The following is a 15308-nucleotide window of genomic DNA, read 5'->3' as shown; positions in this document are numbered from 1 at the left end:
ATGAATCGTGACAAAAGCTATCCTTTCCTTAACCACAAACTTATCAGACCAAAAGTCTAAATCGCTAAACCAGTCCCTCCAAATACATTTGTTATTATACATAAAATTTTGAGCATCAGCATAACTCTTTAAGCAGACCTGAACATACAAACCTCCCAGATATCTGACCAACAACTCCTGAGAAAATGTAACTTCCCCAAATTTTTGGAAATTACATAACCCATCAAAACTACGAAACTTCCCAATAAGAGACGATTTCAGCTTACCTTTCATTTCTTTCGAAGAGGAAATCTTGATAGGAAATCTCCCGTACCCCTTGGATTTAACTGCCTCTTTGCCTACGCCATACTTGACTGCGTCAACATACGAACCGGAACTTCTAAAAACCTGCTGTTCCTTCCTTACAGAAGGCTCGGCCTCCCCCTTATGCGCATTTCTCTTAACCTGAGCCGTGCCCTTCACCTGAGCCGTGCCCTTCACCTCCCTCGTGGCTTTCCTAACATACTTAGCCACGTTTGCCTTAAGCTTTAACGATCCAAAGGAAACTTCACATAAATCTTTTTCCATTTGAATGACATCTTTAATACCCAAGAATCTTACAAAACCAAACCTCAAACCCCTCGCGTCCCTTTTTTTAGCAATGAAAACATCAACAACCCTTCCCAAATTCTTCATCTTGCCCCAAAGAAGCTTCTCATCTAAATCTTCCGGAAAATTCGTAACAAAGAAACTGGTAGCATACCTGTGAAGCGATTCTTCAACTTTGAAACCCAAACCTCGATTCTCCGTCTCTCCTCTTTTCTTTGAAACACCGTAGAAACTTCCTCTCGACTTACCAACACGTGACTCCCACTCGGTTTTCTTCAGATCTTCACCCTCGAATATCTTCTGTTCGTCACCGTGATCCTTCCTCCGGTGACTGCCGATTGGTCTTCTTGTTCGCCGACTCTCCATCTCCCGACAATTCCTTTTTTGATTCATTTTTTTTTTTTTTTTACCAAATATAATAACGCAAAGCGAAATAAGTTGACCAAAAATATTCCACTTACAAATCCAGATAGATTCTATTTCATGTGGTTGTCCATCTCAAATCAAACCATACTCGCACTACATCAATATCATGCATTTCAAGTAAATCCAATGGCTGTGCCATTCACGCGCCTCAGTGGCGCGTCAAGACTCTTAGAAATTCACTAACAAGAAGTTTTCTGTAGGACGTCTCGTGTATACTGTTAGTCTAATATTCTTCTCACCACCTGTCAACATTAATATTTATTTTTTATGTTATTAATACATGATTTAATTTGATTCTGATATAAAAATTGATTTATTTTTTATATTATTAATACATGATTTAATTTGATTCTGATATAAAAATAAATTTGTTTTATAAACCCGTTGAGGTAGAAGATATCATTCAAATAAGTTAGTAGTGCCTCCTCAAGAAATATCATATGGCATCATCCTCTTCTCAAAGGTTATTTTGAATCAAATGTTGGCTGATTTTCGATTGATTAAATAAATAAATTGTTAAACAAATGTTTATTTTGCAGTGTTCACGCAGGTGTTTCTGATGATGGTCATCAGAACCACCAGATGGAAACGAGGAGGATTGTGGAAGTACCAAATCGGTATGTCGCAACCTCCAAGAACTCGGTCATTGTATTAAAAACGAATTGGGCGTCTGATTAAATGACAAAAAAGTTCTCTTCTTGTTCTTCCATTACAGAGTTGTTTCTCGACCCAACATGGCAAAACGACATTGGACACGATGGGAGGATTTCAAGCTAATAAAGCATATTGTGGCTCATGGGGGCAGGAACTGGAAGATTATATCAGACCAACTCCCTGGAAGAACTCGTATAGTTTCCGACTCCTCTGTTCTTAATCTTGATTAATCAACAGATGTATATTTTTTCGAATTATTATCTAATGTCAAATATTTGTAGCTGAAAGTTGCAAAGTCCGATGGTCGAGCACATTGAACCCGCTCTTAAAAAAGCCTCCATTACGCAGACAGGAAGAACCAATATCCGAAGAAGAACTAGGAAGAACCGATGTTTATGTTAAGATCTTTTATCATGCTCTGATGGCTAAGAAACACGCAAGCATGAATCCGACCTCCTCGCCCATGAATGGTGCTCACAGTGTCGTTTCATCTGTAAGTCCTTCCGGCAAGACGGCGCACAGTTCAGGCATAGATCTCAACGGGCCTTCTGATGGTAACTATTTATCATTAATTTGTGTTGATATGTATGCATGTTTTTATATTACATAGAGGAAGTCGATGTGTATATATTTTGGTTTGTAGTGTATGAACAAAGAACAGGAATGGGGAATAATTGTGGGATCTGCAAGAAGACAATGGAGAATGAAGAATCATTCATGGCGTCAATGCATCTTCCTTCAACGAGTTTGAACCCGATCACCTTGGCAACCAACAACGATTGGCAGCCAACAGAATCACCACCGAAATTAATAGATTTTATGGGAGTGGGGTCTGTTTGATGAGGATGTTTAGGTCTCCTTTTTGGTTGCATATTGCTAAGAGAGATGTTAAATGAACCTATATATATATATATATATATATATATATATATATATATGTTTCATGCATTATCTATATATATAAAATTGAATAAGATAAGCACAACTTTTGCATACCATGGAATGGATAATTCAAATTTTATGTATTTTATTTGTTTAATTGGATTATTATTATTTGCTTTGATTGGTTGATACATCATGAGATAATTTGTTCATCGTTGTTTTGTTGTAGTAAGGATTTATTTGTTTATAAAACTTTACGGAATTAACCACTCAAAATATGAAATTATGTTGCGGTTTTTTTCCGATTATTTTACCAAATTAACTGTTTTATGGGTCACAAAGATGAATTTGATCGGTTTCAAAAAACGAATTTATTTGTTTAAAAAAGCATTTAGGGACTTAGGATTAAGTTATGGTGAGAAGATAAGAAGAGACCTCCACCTTAGATCAATCCTAATCGAAGAGAACGACTAGATCAACACTAATAAGATACACTGAATCAATTCTTTTGTAAAGTGCAATTCATGAGTTGGTTTAAGATTAAAAGTTATCAAGGATATAAATCATTTCTTATATTTCTCACCTTAACTTATATTCTCATGTGATCCTTCATCTAGGAACTAAATCACTCAAAGTAAAAATTTATGTCAAGTTTTTTTAAACTTTTCCCATGATTTTGCTATATTAATCGTTTCTATGAGTTACAAGGACGGGGAAAATATTGTACAGTGGGTTGCAAATTGCAAATTGTAAATTGTTACTACATGTAGATATGATGTAATTCCATGACAAAGTATAAAGCATCAATCTCTCATCTCTGTCACGTAGGAAAATAAAAAACAATCATAGTTTCAATTTGTTTGAAGCATTTCATCGACTATGTAGTAGACGAACCTTAAGTAAAAGTTTGATAAAAAGAAAAGAAATTAACTAAAATAGTCATTTTGACTGTATGATTATTTCTCTCCCAAAATAACGATAATAGGCATAGGTCGACAATTGACAAGCCCGCAATTTGTGGAGCAGTTAAAGTGTAAGAAAAAAAAAAGTTTATGAAACCAAAATCACAATTTTAGAAAAGAAAAGACTAAGAAGTGTAATCCAGACTATTTAATGGGTTATATAAAATTCTTGTGCGTAAACTTCTTTTTCAAGAAAGTAAGAAACAAATTGACAGAAGTGTTCATGCTCTGTTTTGCTGTCATTAAACACAGAAACAGGCAGTGAATGAGGAAAGTACATAAAACTTTGTGCAAAAACAAAACAATACTTCCATCAGAAAAAGTAAACAAAAAGAGAGAACTTCAGATCCGGAGAAAGGATATTTGTTTTGAAGAGAAAACAACTCCCAAACAGCATTTGCTTCTGACAGAATCAGAAGCTGGCTCTTAACGGAACCGTTAAGAGGTAAACAAACAACTCATCAAGTGTTACATCACAAGCATGCCTACCAATGATTTCACAAGCTAAGAATGGCAGATTATATAAGCAAATTAAAACATTAGCATCACCAAGAAACTCATTCCAAGGCCAAAATAAGATGATGAAGATTCAAAGATTAATTAAAGTTTTGTGAATTTTGGTATCTAAACTTATTTCACTGCACACTCACTCTGTTCTACCTTCTTCACTAGTATTTCACAGAAGATAACATATGTACATTCAGACTCAAAATTACCTTTAAATTCAAAATCAACTGCTCCAACCTACTACAAAGGATCTTCCACCATTTCCTCATTTGCATCTCACTGAAGCCCATCTCCATGCAACACTTTTGTCACCTTTGCAATTGCCACAATACTCACTCATGAGTTTTCTTGGAAATTAAGAGACCTTGATAATGCTGCAGGATTCGCCTGAAGTGCCGGAGATGCTTCTTTCAATGGCTTCTTTACTTCACCTCCTTTAGATTGGAATGCCTTGAACATTCCTCCTCCATTCACACCAACACATCTCTCGTTCTTTATTCCCAACGTTGCCCATATGGAACTTTTTGCAGCTTCATCAGGATCATCAATCCGCAATGTTTTTGGAATCCAAAGACTCTTCTCCCCTTCATTTTCTTTACTTGCTTCATCCCCCGATCTTACCATCTTCTCATCCCTTGAATGTTTCCCCAAAGTTGGGGATATAGGACCAGAAGGAGGAGGGGCAGCATAGGTAGATGGAGGGGCAGGGTGGTAGCCAGATGGAGGGGGAACCCACTGCATATTCCATGAACCAGGGCCAGGTACAGGTACAGCACAGCCCCAATAAGGTGCTGCAGGGTAGAAAGGCATCGGAAAACCAGGTGGGCAGAAAGCAGGACCCATTTGAGGATTCCATGGGTATGGCCATGGTGCGCCAGGAAAACAGGGTACCTGAGGGGAAAAGCCATGGCAATTTTGCATCTCAGCCGTTGATGATCTACTTCCATTGTCATCGTTAACTGGGACTATTAACTCTTCAGCCTTACGAAAACTGTCTTGCCTCAATGTTTTGTCTGCAATTTTCAGGACAGAAGCCATTGACTCGCACAGAGGTGTGTCGGACCCAAATGTAAGAACAGTGCCATTGGGCTTAAGAACGGTGTGATTCAGCTCAGTGGGAAGAGCTTCTGTGACAGTTATTTGACGGTATTGAGAGGCTGAAGTCTTATTCTTACGGCGACCAGCACCCACAGGAACATTCCTCATTGTCCCACCAGCCGTCCAGTATCTTTGACAGTTCTTGCAAAAGTGACGAGGTTGATTAACATTGTAATTGTTGTAATAACAAAACTTGGTATCCATGCTATTACATCGCGGACAAGGAAGTATCTTGTCGGGTTTCTTGAGGGTCTTTTCCTGGTTGTTACTCATCTCACTTTGTTCTTCCTCCAATTTTGATGCTTTTGCAGCACCAGCAGATTCATTTTCAGCTGAAGGTGTTTTTGAATTTTCGTTCAACATTGAAGTTGCATTCGGCTCTGTAACCTCCTCCGAAATTGTAGAATGGGCTTTATCCTCCTCTTTATCAACGGACTTCTCCTCAGCTGGATCCTAGATTTACCACAAGTTTCAATTAGAAATGTAATCCTAGAGCCTTATAAGATGATAAGCACACATCTACCAACCATGTCTTGCCAATTTTAAACGGGAAATAGATTATCAAGCATGCTTTATATGATAATAGCATCAAGCTTGAACTTAGTACTTGGCTACCTCTAATCTTTTATGAAATGCAGATCATATTCTTAGTGTCCTTCATATAATGTGAGAAACTCAAAACTTAGTCAATGTTCAAATAAAGAGTCTCTACAATAAATTCATAACAGAAAGATACTTTCTGATTGTTAGGATTTCCTAAGCCATAAAATTTTTGGTAGCTGTCATGGTATATCAAGCTTTTGCCCAGAAACTTGACTTCTTTTCCTGCCGAAACTGATAGGTCAGTCAAATATTTATGTAAAGATGGCAAGCATATTTGACTAAGAAATTTCATTGAAATCTGACAAGTGTCACTTCGTCCATTTCTTGCTCCTCTGCTATTAATTCTCAAACCAATTACAATCTAAAACTTACATATATGTTCGTCTCTCCATGTCTTTGCCCACTAAGCCAAAGATAAGAAACTTAGGTTGGGTAGCAATATAATTCAACTTTAACTCTTCCAGAAAGATAGTAAACCCCTCTGCAAAGTTTAGTGTCGAGCACATCTTCTCAGATCGTCTGAACTCAACACTATTTTTTCCATGTTATGCTTTATATATGTAGAAAACTAAAAGCGCCCAACGCTTCTGGGAATAGCTTTTCACCAGAAGCATCAGACAGATGACCACCAAGATTATAATCCCTAAATCAAAACTACACATTTTATCCACTTGATATTTCGAGTTTAGTAGAGCAACCGAAAGAGGAAGTAACAAGCAAGCAAGATCAAGTGTCATGAGTAACAAATTTCTGGATCAATCTTACGAATGAAGTCCAAGTTTTGTCATACTAAAGTAGTTCACACGCCCAGCTATAACCACCCCTCAAACTATTCTCAACACTTATGAACTTCAAAATTTAGTATCTTTCCTGAATTAGTGGAATCTCAAGTACTTTTGAAGTCCCGACAAAGCATCACCACACATGTCCACAAGACCACAAATTAAAACTACCCAAAATGGTGAATTTTGATTGACCAGATTATAACCCATGAACGAATAAACAAAGAACACTAATCATAGAAAATAACGTAATTTATGATGAAGAAAGGGGCGATGTAATTCTATATGGACCTAAACTGAAGTAATAAGAGTAGCTAAAAACTTCTGGGAAGAAAGATATTTAGATCATGATTGATTGAAATAAGGGATATATATAACTTGCTCATAGATGATTCAAAGAATCGGCTTATTTTCAATCGCATACAAAACCCAATAAAAAGGAACAAAGATAAACCCTAGAAGGTTTTGTCCAAGCAATCAAAATCATCCAAGTATTTGTGAAAATAAGATCTATCGGTAACCATTTTCATCAATTACATATAAAACCCTAATAAAAAAACAAATAAAACCAATAGAGGATTGGGGAAAGCAAACCCTTTTAGGGTTTTCATAATCAAACAATCAAAATCATCACAGAATAGGATATTAGGATTGGGGGAATAAGATCCATCAGTAATTAATCAGTTACCTTATTATCATCATCATCATCATCATCATCATCCGGTTCGCGATCTTTCCCTACTCCCTTTGAATCAGCCTCCGACGAAGAAGTAGAGGAAGACGACCGATCTTCACTCTTGACGCAACCAGCTGCGCCGCCATCAACATCTTGACTAAAAACTCCATCAACAGGCAAGACATCCGGCAACTGAATCGTCTTGCCGAACAACTTAATCGCAGGATCTTTTCCCTCCGACATTTCCGGCAGAAATCGAGACGGGTTTTGGTTGGATAATAAAAGAACAGATCTATTGTCTCTGACAAACACCGGTGCGGATCTTTTGGGTGTGTGTGTGATTTCGTCGTCGTCGTCGAGTAGGCTTTGTTTGGTTTTGATCGTACAGCCACGTTAGCAAGGCAGGAAGAAAGGAGAGCCACAAGTTGTGTATGTGGCTCTTGAGATCTTCTCTCTCTTCTTTCCCTTTCTCTCTCATCGCTCTTTTTGATTCTCAGTTTTTTCCATACTTTGCTGACTCATCATTTCTCTTTCTGTCTTTATTACATTTCTCCCCCTCTACTCTTCTTTATTTTCATTTTACTACCTCCATCATCCTCCTTCCCAATTCTTTTGTGTTTCATTTTGTTATAAAACATTCTACTTTGTATATCCATAATTCATTTGATTTTTTATGTAGTAGACTAGTGTCGAAAAGGTAATCACACTTTCTTAGGGTTCTTATGAAATATGAAGTAGTTTCACGTAACAGAGGGGGTAAATTGTTAATATTTTTAAAGACGATGGGTTAAAAGTGAATATATCCGTTTTCTTTGAAGCTTTCTTGTTCCACCACCCACCCACCTCCCTCCGCTTTTCAATAAAGTAGGGGCACTTTTTATCTCTTACAAAATAAAACTATTTTTATATTACATCCCCTTTTCTTTTTCCTCTTTTCAACTTCTCCCCAACTTTCTTCTATTTTTCACTTTTTCATCTTGTGGATGAAAATGCAAGTTTGCTTCACTTTGAAGTTTCTTTCTTCCATATGTTTGCCACTCGCACCCATTCCATATACGTGTTAAGAAGTGGGTAAAGTTTTTTTTTTTTTCTTTCTATTTTGAACTTCACCCATTAATCCCAACCTCATAAAATTTGACAACGACGTGAGACGTATCGTGATCATGATCGTGACGGTGAAATCAAACCTCAAGTCTTACAATTTACGACAGGGCTACAATATTTTTGAGGACGTGCCCTAAGGTGACATCTATATTTACACATGCACCCACCCATACTTGTATGTGTTAGTGTTTTGAATAATATCGTAAAACAAATTAAGTTCGGAATAAAGTAATAAAAAAAACCATTGAAGAACTTATACAAAATGATATCAAGAATGCAAATTTGGGATTAAATCTCTTGAATCTTTACACATTGCGTTCTTCAATTTCCAAATAATTTGTGTTCAACTCTTCGTATACGGGAATGAGAGTAAGTAATTATTTATTTAAGATTTTAGCTTTTGGATTTCCTTTCCATTTTTATTTAAGTTTTAGTCTTGTACATGATTATCATTTATCCTTCAAGATATACTAAAAATAACCCACACCTTACAAATTGATGTGACGTAACACGTCATAACGCGTTACAATGCAAGTCAAGCATTAGAGTTGAGCAATAGGGGTTAACGTGGCGGCGAACCCAAGCCTTAACGTCATAACGAGTTATTTAGAACTATAAAATTTGTTCAGAAGAACAACTAATGTTTCCATTCATGGCTACGTCCATAATTCTTCCATCACCCTCATTTCAAACGTTTACAATCATGCCTAAAATTGATAGTTTATTGTACATATCGTACCTATATAAACTCTCTTATTTATTTATTTATGATTAAAAGTTTATAACATGTTTGTTTATTAATAAAGTTAAAAATGTGTAATCAAATAGACATGTTACTTTACGTATCTTATTATGTGTAGTAGACTTTATGGGTGGGTTCCAAATAGTGGAAGCTCGAAACTAGGAATATTGATAAAGTTGGGACTTTTAAGAAAAAGAAAAAGAAAAAGGGGGCATATTTGCAAAAAAGGAAAAAGTTGGAGGAGGTTTGTGGATGGTTAAAAACTCATACCTTCTACTTTCCAATTTTAACAACAAATCCATATACCATCTGTGATTATTTTCTCAGCAAAACTCATTCTTACTTAAAAAACATTTAACGGAACAATCAAAACACTTTATTAAGCAATGTGTATAGTCTAACTACAATTCCTCTACACTTAACCTCAAATCAGAGGTACAAGTTGTCAAAGCACAAAATAAGCCTCTGCTACAAAATGTACAACTACTATTAGCCTGAAACTTCACCATTGGTACTTAGCAGCCACAAGAACTTCCTCATACTGATAAGCAGCATTATCCCAACTCAAATCCTGCATCATCCCTCTTCTCTGAATCCCTTCCCAGCTCTCTTTATACTCATGGTAAGTAAGCAAGCAGTTCCGAAGTGCATCGATCAGCTGGCTCGTTTCCGCTCGCTCAAACGTCCACCCTAACCCCGACTCGTTATAAGGATCAAATGGCTGAACTGTATCTTTCAAACCACCCACAGCATGTACAACTGGTACCGTTCCGTAACACATCGCATACAGTTGGTTAAGCCCACATGGCTCGAATCTTGATGGCATCAGCAATATGTCGGCTCCAGCCGTTATACGGTGAGCCATTTCGACTGAAAACCCAACCCATCCTCTCACTTTTTCACGGTGCCCGCTCTCCATTTCCCGAAGCATCCGTTCAAGTTCGGGCTTACCGGTGCCCAGCATGACCAGTTGCACATCCTGAGCCACCATCCAAGGAACAGCTCTGGCTATCAAATCGACACCTTTTTGGTTATCTAATCGTCCAATGAAAGCAATTAACGGAACTTCAGGGCGAACAGGTAGGCCGAGTTCTTTCTGAAGTGCGGCCTTGCACTGTGGCTTGCCGGTATGAAGAGTTTCTAAAGAGTAATTAGTATAACCATCTGAAGTCAAGTGAACATCCACTTGGGGATGCCACTCTGTTTTATCGATTCCATTGACAATACCCTTTAGTTTCCAATCATTTTCTTTAATTATTCCATGTAGACCCTGACCACCCTCGGTCGTTTTAAGTTCCCATGCATATCCATGACTCACTGTCACAATGCGGTAAGCAGTTTTAAGACCTGCAGCAAAGATGTTGAAGTGTTCACCGCCTATAGGATCATACATTCTGAAAAGATCCAAGTAATGTGGTGGTAGATCCACATAAGAAAAATCAGCCACAGGACCACGGCCCTGAAATCGATATATAATTGAATAAGGAACCCGATATATGGTTGATATAAAAATCATGAATGTATGCAAAACCAACCTGATGAGCGATGTTATGAATCACAAGGACGGATCTTGCATATCGCATAAATCCATGTTCATGATAATATGCTTTAAGGTAAACCGGCAACAGTGCAGTATGCCAATCATTAGCAATGAAAACCAAATTTCCATCTCCGTAGCAGAGCCCTCCACACGGAACATGCCATGGAACCTGTAGGTGATAAAATATCGATTTTATATGCTTTTAGGAACGAGTGAAATAAATGTATAAAGAAAAACAGGGCTGCAAGCCTCAACTGGAATGACCATTCACATGTGCATAATCTAATCAGACCATTCACATGTACATCTTGCCTTTTAAGTCATACCTCAATAGCTGCTTTGCAGAATAAAACCATGCGTCGAAGGATATCCTGCAAAAAATAAGCATCGAACAACATTAGAAACTATAAAAATCAATGTGATCAAAGGAAAGTCATTTGGAACCAAAAAGGACTCTCGATTGAAAATGGCGCATATGAATCACATCAGCAAAGACGGTTATAAACTTCAGGAACTAATTCATGCATATGTAACAGGAAGAGAAACTTACAGTGCGATTTCCTCCATATATATTATTCCCCAAGTTCTGGAACATGGGATTTTCAATGAAGACAAAATCGACACCATCTATATACGTTTGAAAGTAATTCACCTCCATATCCTGAAAATATACGATTTTAACTAAATTTAGATAAAGGTGCGGAGTAAAGCACAGTTACCCTTCTCTGGTTGAGCATACCTGTCCATTCACCCTATACCTCTTCCTAATTCCTGTACCTTGAACATCAGCATAACTACCATAGCGAGGTGCCACTACCTAAATGTTTGTGGAAAGCAAACAGATTAACATCAGGCAGATCTTATAATAAGTAATTAAAGAAAAAAATTATGGTTTCCAAATGTTCTCACTTGGGTGTATATTTATGATTAAAGAGAAAAATTTAATGCCCATTAATAAACTAATGATGATTATGAAGAATGATGGCCATCCAGACCTTAGTTCACCACCCAGAAGAAGCATTCTGTTTCAATAATCTACCTATATGCCACAATCTGCTACGAAACGTACTTTGACATATCACGGAATTGCTATTAGAGAGGAAATTTACCATTACTCTGTGCCCACGCTTAGCCAAAGCTTTTGGTAAAGCCCCGGCAACGTCTCCAAGACCACCTACAAATAACACTTCCTAAAATTAGTTTGACCATATTATTGGTTGTACAATGAAAATAAAACCACAAATTTAGCATGAGAAGATTGTTTTTGTGATGGCAATAAAACCAGTGATTCATGGTGGTGTAATAACACTTCGAATCCATAATCCATAGAAGTCCCAATAGAAGTTTACTTAATTGAGTCGGTCAAGATCAAATCTGTTAACTTCACTCCTTTCACATTTAAAGTAGATGATTGTCTGCTGGTTGGTAGTGAGAGGACTCTTAGTCAGTTTCAAGAATTTCTTCCAAGTTTCCTTGAAATTTTATGTTCATCTTTACATCATTTCTATTTTCCTTTTTTTACATACTTCTACATGTTGTGCTTCCATTAATTTAAGTCATGCATTTGTATCTTTATTGACCAACTTAAAAGAGTAAAACTGTTGTTCATATCATGTCGTTTACAATCAGCTAGCACAAAATTAGAGACTTGTAGGCCTGGCCTCGCGAAATCACCATCTCTCAAGATTTAGGTTACAAACCAATTCTTATAATCAATATGAAGAATAGATGAAGACACATAAACTTTATATACTTGCTGGTTATATATTCTTTTCTTCTATATCAATGAACAGTAGGACAAAGAAAGCCAAAAAAAAGGCACAAAAAACGAAGAAAAGATGAACCGAGCATAAACTCAGTCAATAAAGCATATTGTATATTACATTTCATTCTTAGATGTTATTTTTTCCCATTTGTAAAACAATTTTTTATGTATTACCTGTTTTAGACCAGGGAGCACATTCTGAAGCAACCAATATAATATTCATCACATTGGCCCCAGCTAAAGGAGGGGATTTTACATCATCATCTTTGGGAATTTCCACCACATCTTTCACATGGTGAAATGTTGATTCATTTGTATCTTCCGACTTCTTGTATGTGGTTGAGATATCAGAAACGAAGGGTGGCAACTCATTTGTTGTAGATATCTCTGAAGTTGTGCCTTGAAGCTTGTACCAAGAATCTCCATCCAAATAACCTTTACGAGGCAAGTTGATTCCAGATTCTGATGCCTCTTCATCATAATGCAGGTTATCTGGTAACGGGTATTTCACTGGATCAACGCTGCTACTAGATGGATTGTCAGCCGTATAGTTGTCATCAGGAAGATTAGAATCCAGTTCGAGAAAAGATTCTTCCTCTTTGGAAGAAATTTCCTCTATCTCAGAGTTGATTGTGGTATTATTTATTGATGTAATTATATCCCTTCTTTCAGCTATCTGCATTTAGATAGAGAGAGAAAAGAGTTCTCACTGCTGCTAGAAAGAGAAGCGTATAGTAGCTAAAGATCATGAATTAAATATAACAATTTAAGGGAATGGCACCATTGAGGCTTATGAACATTGCACCACTCTGGGCCTTTAAATTGTATTGTCAGTACTATTTTTGCCATCTCCAGTGACCATTAATATATATTTTAAAGATTCATTTTACCCTTAATGAGTGATAATCATGTAATGAACTTTCTTGTTTCTTTCGGTACAAGTAGAAATGCATTATGTAAACAAAGAGGAAAACAAAAAGATCAAAGTCCGATGGGCGGGGGATCCGGATCATTCCAATTTTCCAAGCAAACAAAATTTTATTAATGTCTTCTACTTTTTGGGTTTTCACTTGTTGCACCTGTAATGATGGGGTCCTCTTTCAAGTAATAACTTAAAAGTTGAAATCAGTATCAGTTATATGGGTATGGGCTTGATTTGAAAAGGCAAATTATGGAAGCAAAAAATCCATATCAAACATCTGCAATTTGAAATCAATACCAAGACTGACCTAAATAAGCACTTACTAGAAACTGCATTTCCATTCAGTCACCATCATGTCAATCAGAATTAAGCATTAAAGGTGTCATTGATTGCCTTTTGATTTCTGATATTGAAACTTCAAGATTTCTTGAAATTTCAAAAATGAATGGCAGGCAGCCTTGAATTCAAAGTGTAAAAGGATTAGCAACAAAGTGAGAGGGTAAACATTTGACCCCCAAAATTAATAAGAGATTTTCAGCACTTCCCAATTTGGTTGTGAATGATTTACCAAACCAGACAGAACTTAAATCACTTTTAAACCTCTCAACATCCATTACAAAACAACAATGCTTCTAATTCCTTCATCATAACTAGTCAACAACAAAGACAATCATCCAAGATTGTAAAGGTAATTTCGAATTTGTAGCAAATAAGAAATTACCTGTTGAAGCAGGTCTCTCTGTTTGGCTAAAAGCTTTTTAGATTTCTGAATCACAGCTTGTAGCGCCTCATCCGTATCACCGGTGGCATCTCCACCAGAACTCTTTTCTCCAGTTGCTTTGATCCTCCATACTCTGCCACCAACGGCAACATTACTATTATTACACACAAATGTCTTATCAAGAAGTGATTTCCTTGGTCGATAATACGCAAACAAAGGGAACTTGGGTCGATGATGATTATTCAAAAGAGCAGCGGTCTCAATCGTAGTGTGGTCGTTCACAAATGCCAAAGAACCCATAGTCGCCATCAAGATGTTTGAAGAAATGCGTCAAAGACTTTTCTGAAGTAGAAAAGATGAAGACGAAGAAAACTTCAGGGATTTGGGAAAGTTGAAGAAGCGATTAAAACCCAGTTGATTTCTTGAAATCGAAAGGGAAGAAGAAACCATTGAGAAAGGGAGAAAGTGTCTCCTATTGAATGAAATCAAGAGAGCCCACTAAATATATAGCAACAGAAATAACAAAGAAAGAAGTCAAGAATGACGGTTGTGAGGTTGAGATTTGATGGGAGAGCATGGAAACCAAATCGAGAAGCAGAGTTTGTTGATCTGATTAATTGGATGGTGGCAAAAGACTGGACCTACACCGGTGGGTTGTGGGTTGTGACTTGTGAAGAAGAAGGGGGTCGAGGGGTAGTTGGCTCCCTTTCCAAAGTCTTTGTGTGAAATTCGTACACGTGGAATATCATATCCTCTTTTCTGTTATAAACTTTTGAGTCTTGAAAGAATACTTCACTTTTGGTCCATGTGGTTTCAAGAAACCCAATATGATCCCTCAAATGTAAAACAATGCAAAAATTATATATATTTTGCTTTGAAAATAATCCCATATAATTTAAATTAAAAATGCCATGTTTTTAGATCGCTAAAATGTTTCGTATTACTTTAAATCTATTCGATTTATTTTAAAAACTAAATAATTTTAAAATAATATAACATATTTAATCAAAATATTTTATTAATAATAAAACATATAAATATAATCAACAATTAAAAATACATAAAACCATTTGAACAAAGAAAATGCATAACCTAAATAAAATTACAAATCTCTCTCTCTATATATATACTAGAAGAGTACTCACGCAATGCAGCGAGACACATCTCGATTTTAATGTTCTATTTATTATGTGTCTTTGTAGATGTTATAATACGATTTTATGTGTTTTTAAGAAAACAATAATGATTTTATTTTTGAATAAAATATAAATTTGAAAATATAATAAAATTTTGAAAAAAAATATATCAATGTTAATATCCAATCAACTATTTAAAA

At 36.4% G+C, this 15308-nt stretch overlaps 3 protein-coding genes across 3 annotated transcripts; 1 reads left to right on the top strand and 2 right to left on the bottom strand.

Annotated features, from left to right (window-relative positions):
- Window positions 1–1454: 1454 nt before the first annotated feature.
- Window positions 1455–2508, top strand: LOC112512243 (transcriptional activator Myb-like). Its single transcript, XM_025118146.1, has 5 exons — window positions 1455–1477; window positions 1554–1631; window positions 1730–1860; window positions 1950–2222; window positions 2312–2508. The coding sequence occupies exons 1-5, from the start codon at window positions 1455–1457 to the stop codon at window positions 2506–2508; spliced, it is 702 nt and encodes a 233-aa protein (XP_024973914.1).
- Window positions 2509–4080: 1572 nt separating this feature from the next.
- On the bottom strand, window positions 4081–7581 carry LOC112520855 (cyclic dof factor 1). Its single transcript, XM_025129477.1, has 2 exons — window positions 7191–7581; window positions 4081–5570 (listed from the first exon to the last, which is right to left on the bottom strand). The coding sequence occupies exons 1-2, from the start codon at window positions 7419–7421 to the stop codon at window positions 4356–4358; spliced, it is 1446 nt and encodes a 481-aa protein (XP_024985245.1). The 5' UTR covers window positions 7422–7581; the 3' UTR covers window positions 4081–4355.
- Window positions 7582–9349: 1768 nt separating this feature from the next.
- On the bottom strand, window positions 9350–14639 carry LOC112519039 (granule-bound starch synthase 2, chloroplastic/amyloplastic-like). The gene is made up of 8 exons (XM_025126964.1): window positions 13973–14639; window positions 12504–13005; window positions 11674–11738; window positions 11304–11381; window positions 11115–11225; window positions 10891–10935; window positions 10560–10733; window positions 9350–10483 (listed from the first exon to the last, which is right to left on the bottom strand). Exons 1-8 carry the CDS (start codon window positions 14279–14281, stop codon window positions 9527–9529), a joined length of 2241 nt encoding a protein of 746 aa, XP_024982732.1. The 5' UTR covers window positions 14282–14639; the 3' UTR covers window positions 9350–9526.
- Window positions 14640–15308: the final 669 nt, after the last annotated feature.

The sequence above is a fragment of the Cynara cardunculus genome (assembly GCF_001531365.2).
Source record: "Cynara cardunculus var. scolymus isolate 2C chromosome LG 1, CcrdV1, whole genome shotgun sequence".
In the NCBI taxonomy this organism is placed as follows: Eukaryota; Viridiplantae; Streptophyta; class Magnoliopsida; order Asterales; family Asteraceae; genus Cynara; species Cynara cardunculus.
Note: the sequence above shows the minus strand (reverse complement) of the source record. Positions and strands in the feature narration are given on the sequence as shown.

Bases quoted from the DNA above. Each gene is read 5' to 3' on its own strand.
- LOC112512243 (XM_025118146.1), top strand. From the start codon at position 1,455: ATGGCATCATCCTCTTCTCAAAG. The intron at 1,478-1,553 runs GTTATTTTGAAT...TTTATTTTGCAG, and splicing joins GCATCATCCTCTTCTCAAAG to TGTTCACGCAGGTGTTTCTG. The intron at 2,223-2,311 runs GTAACTATTTAT...TTTGGTTTGTAG, and splicing joins TCTCAACGGGCCTTCTGATG to TGTATGAACAAAGAACAGGA.
- LOC112520855 (XM_025129477.1), bottom strand. From the start codon at position 7,421: ATGTCGGAGGGAAAAGATCCTGCGATTAAGTTGTTCGGCAAGACGATT. The intron at 5,571-7,190 runs GTAACTGATTAA...TGGTAAATCTAG, and splicing joins ATGATGATGATGATAATAAG to GATCCAGCTGAGGAGAAGTC.
- LOC112519039 (XM_025126964.1), bottom strand. From the start codon at position 14,281: ATGGCGACTATGGGTTCTTTGGCATTTGTGAACGACCACACTACGATT. The intron at 11,226-11,303 runs GTATGCTCAACC...GTATATTTTCAG, and splicing joins GGTATAGGGTGAATGGACAG to GATATGGAGGTGAATTACTT. The intron at 10,734-10,890 runs GTATGACTTAAA...TATCACCTACAG, and splicing joins TCTGCAAAGCAGCTATTGAG to GTTCCATGGCATGTTCCGTG.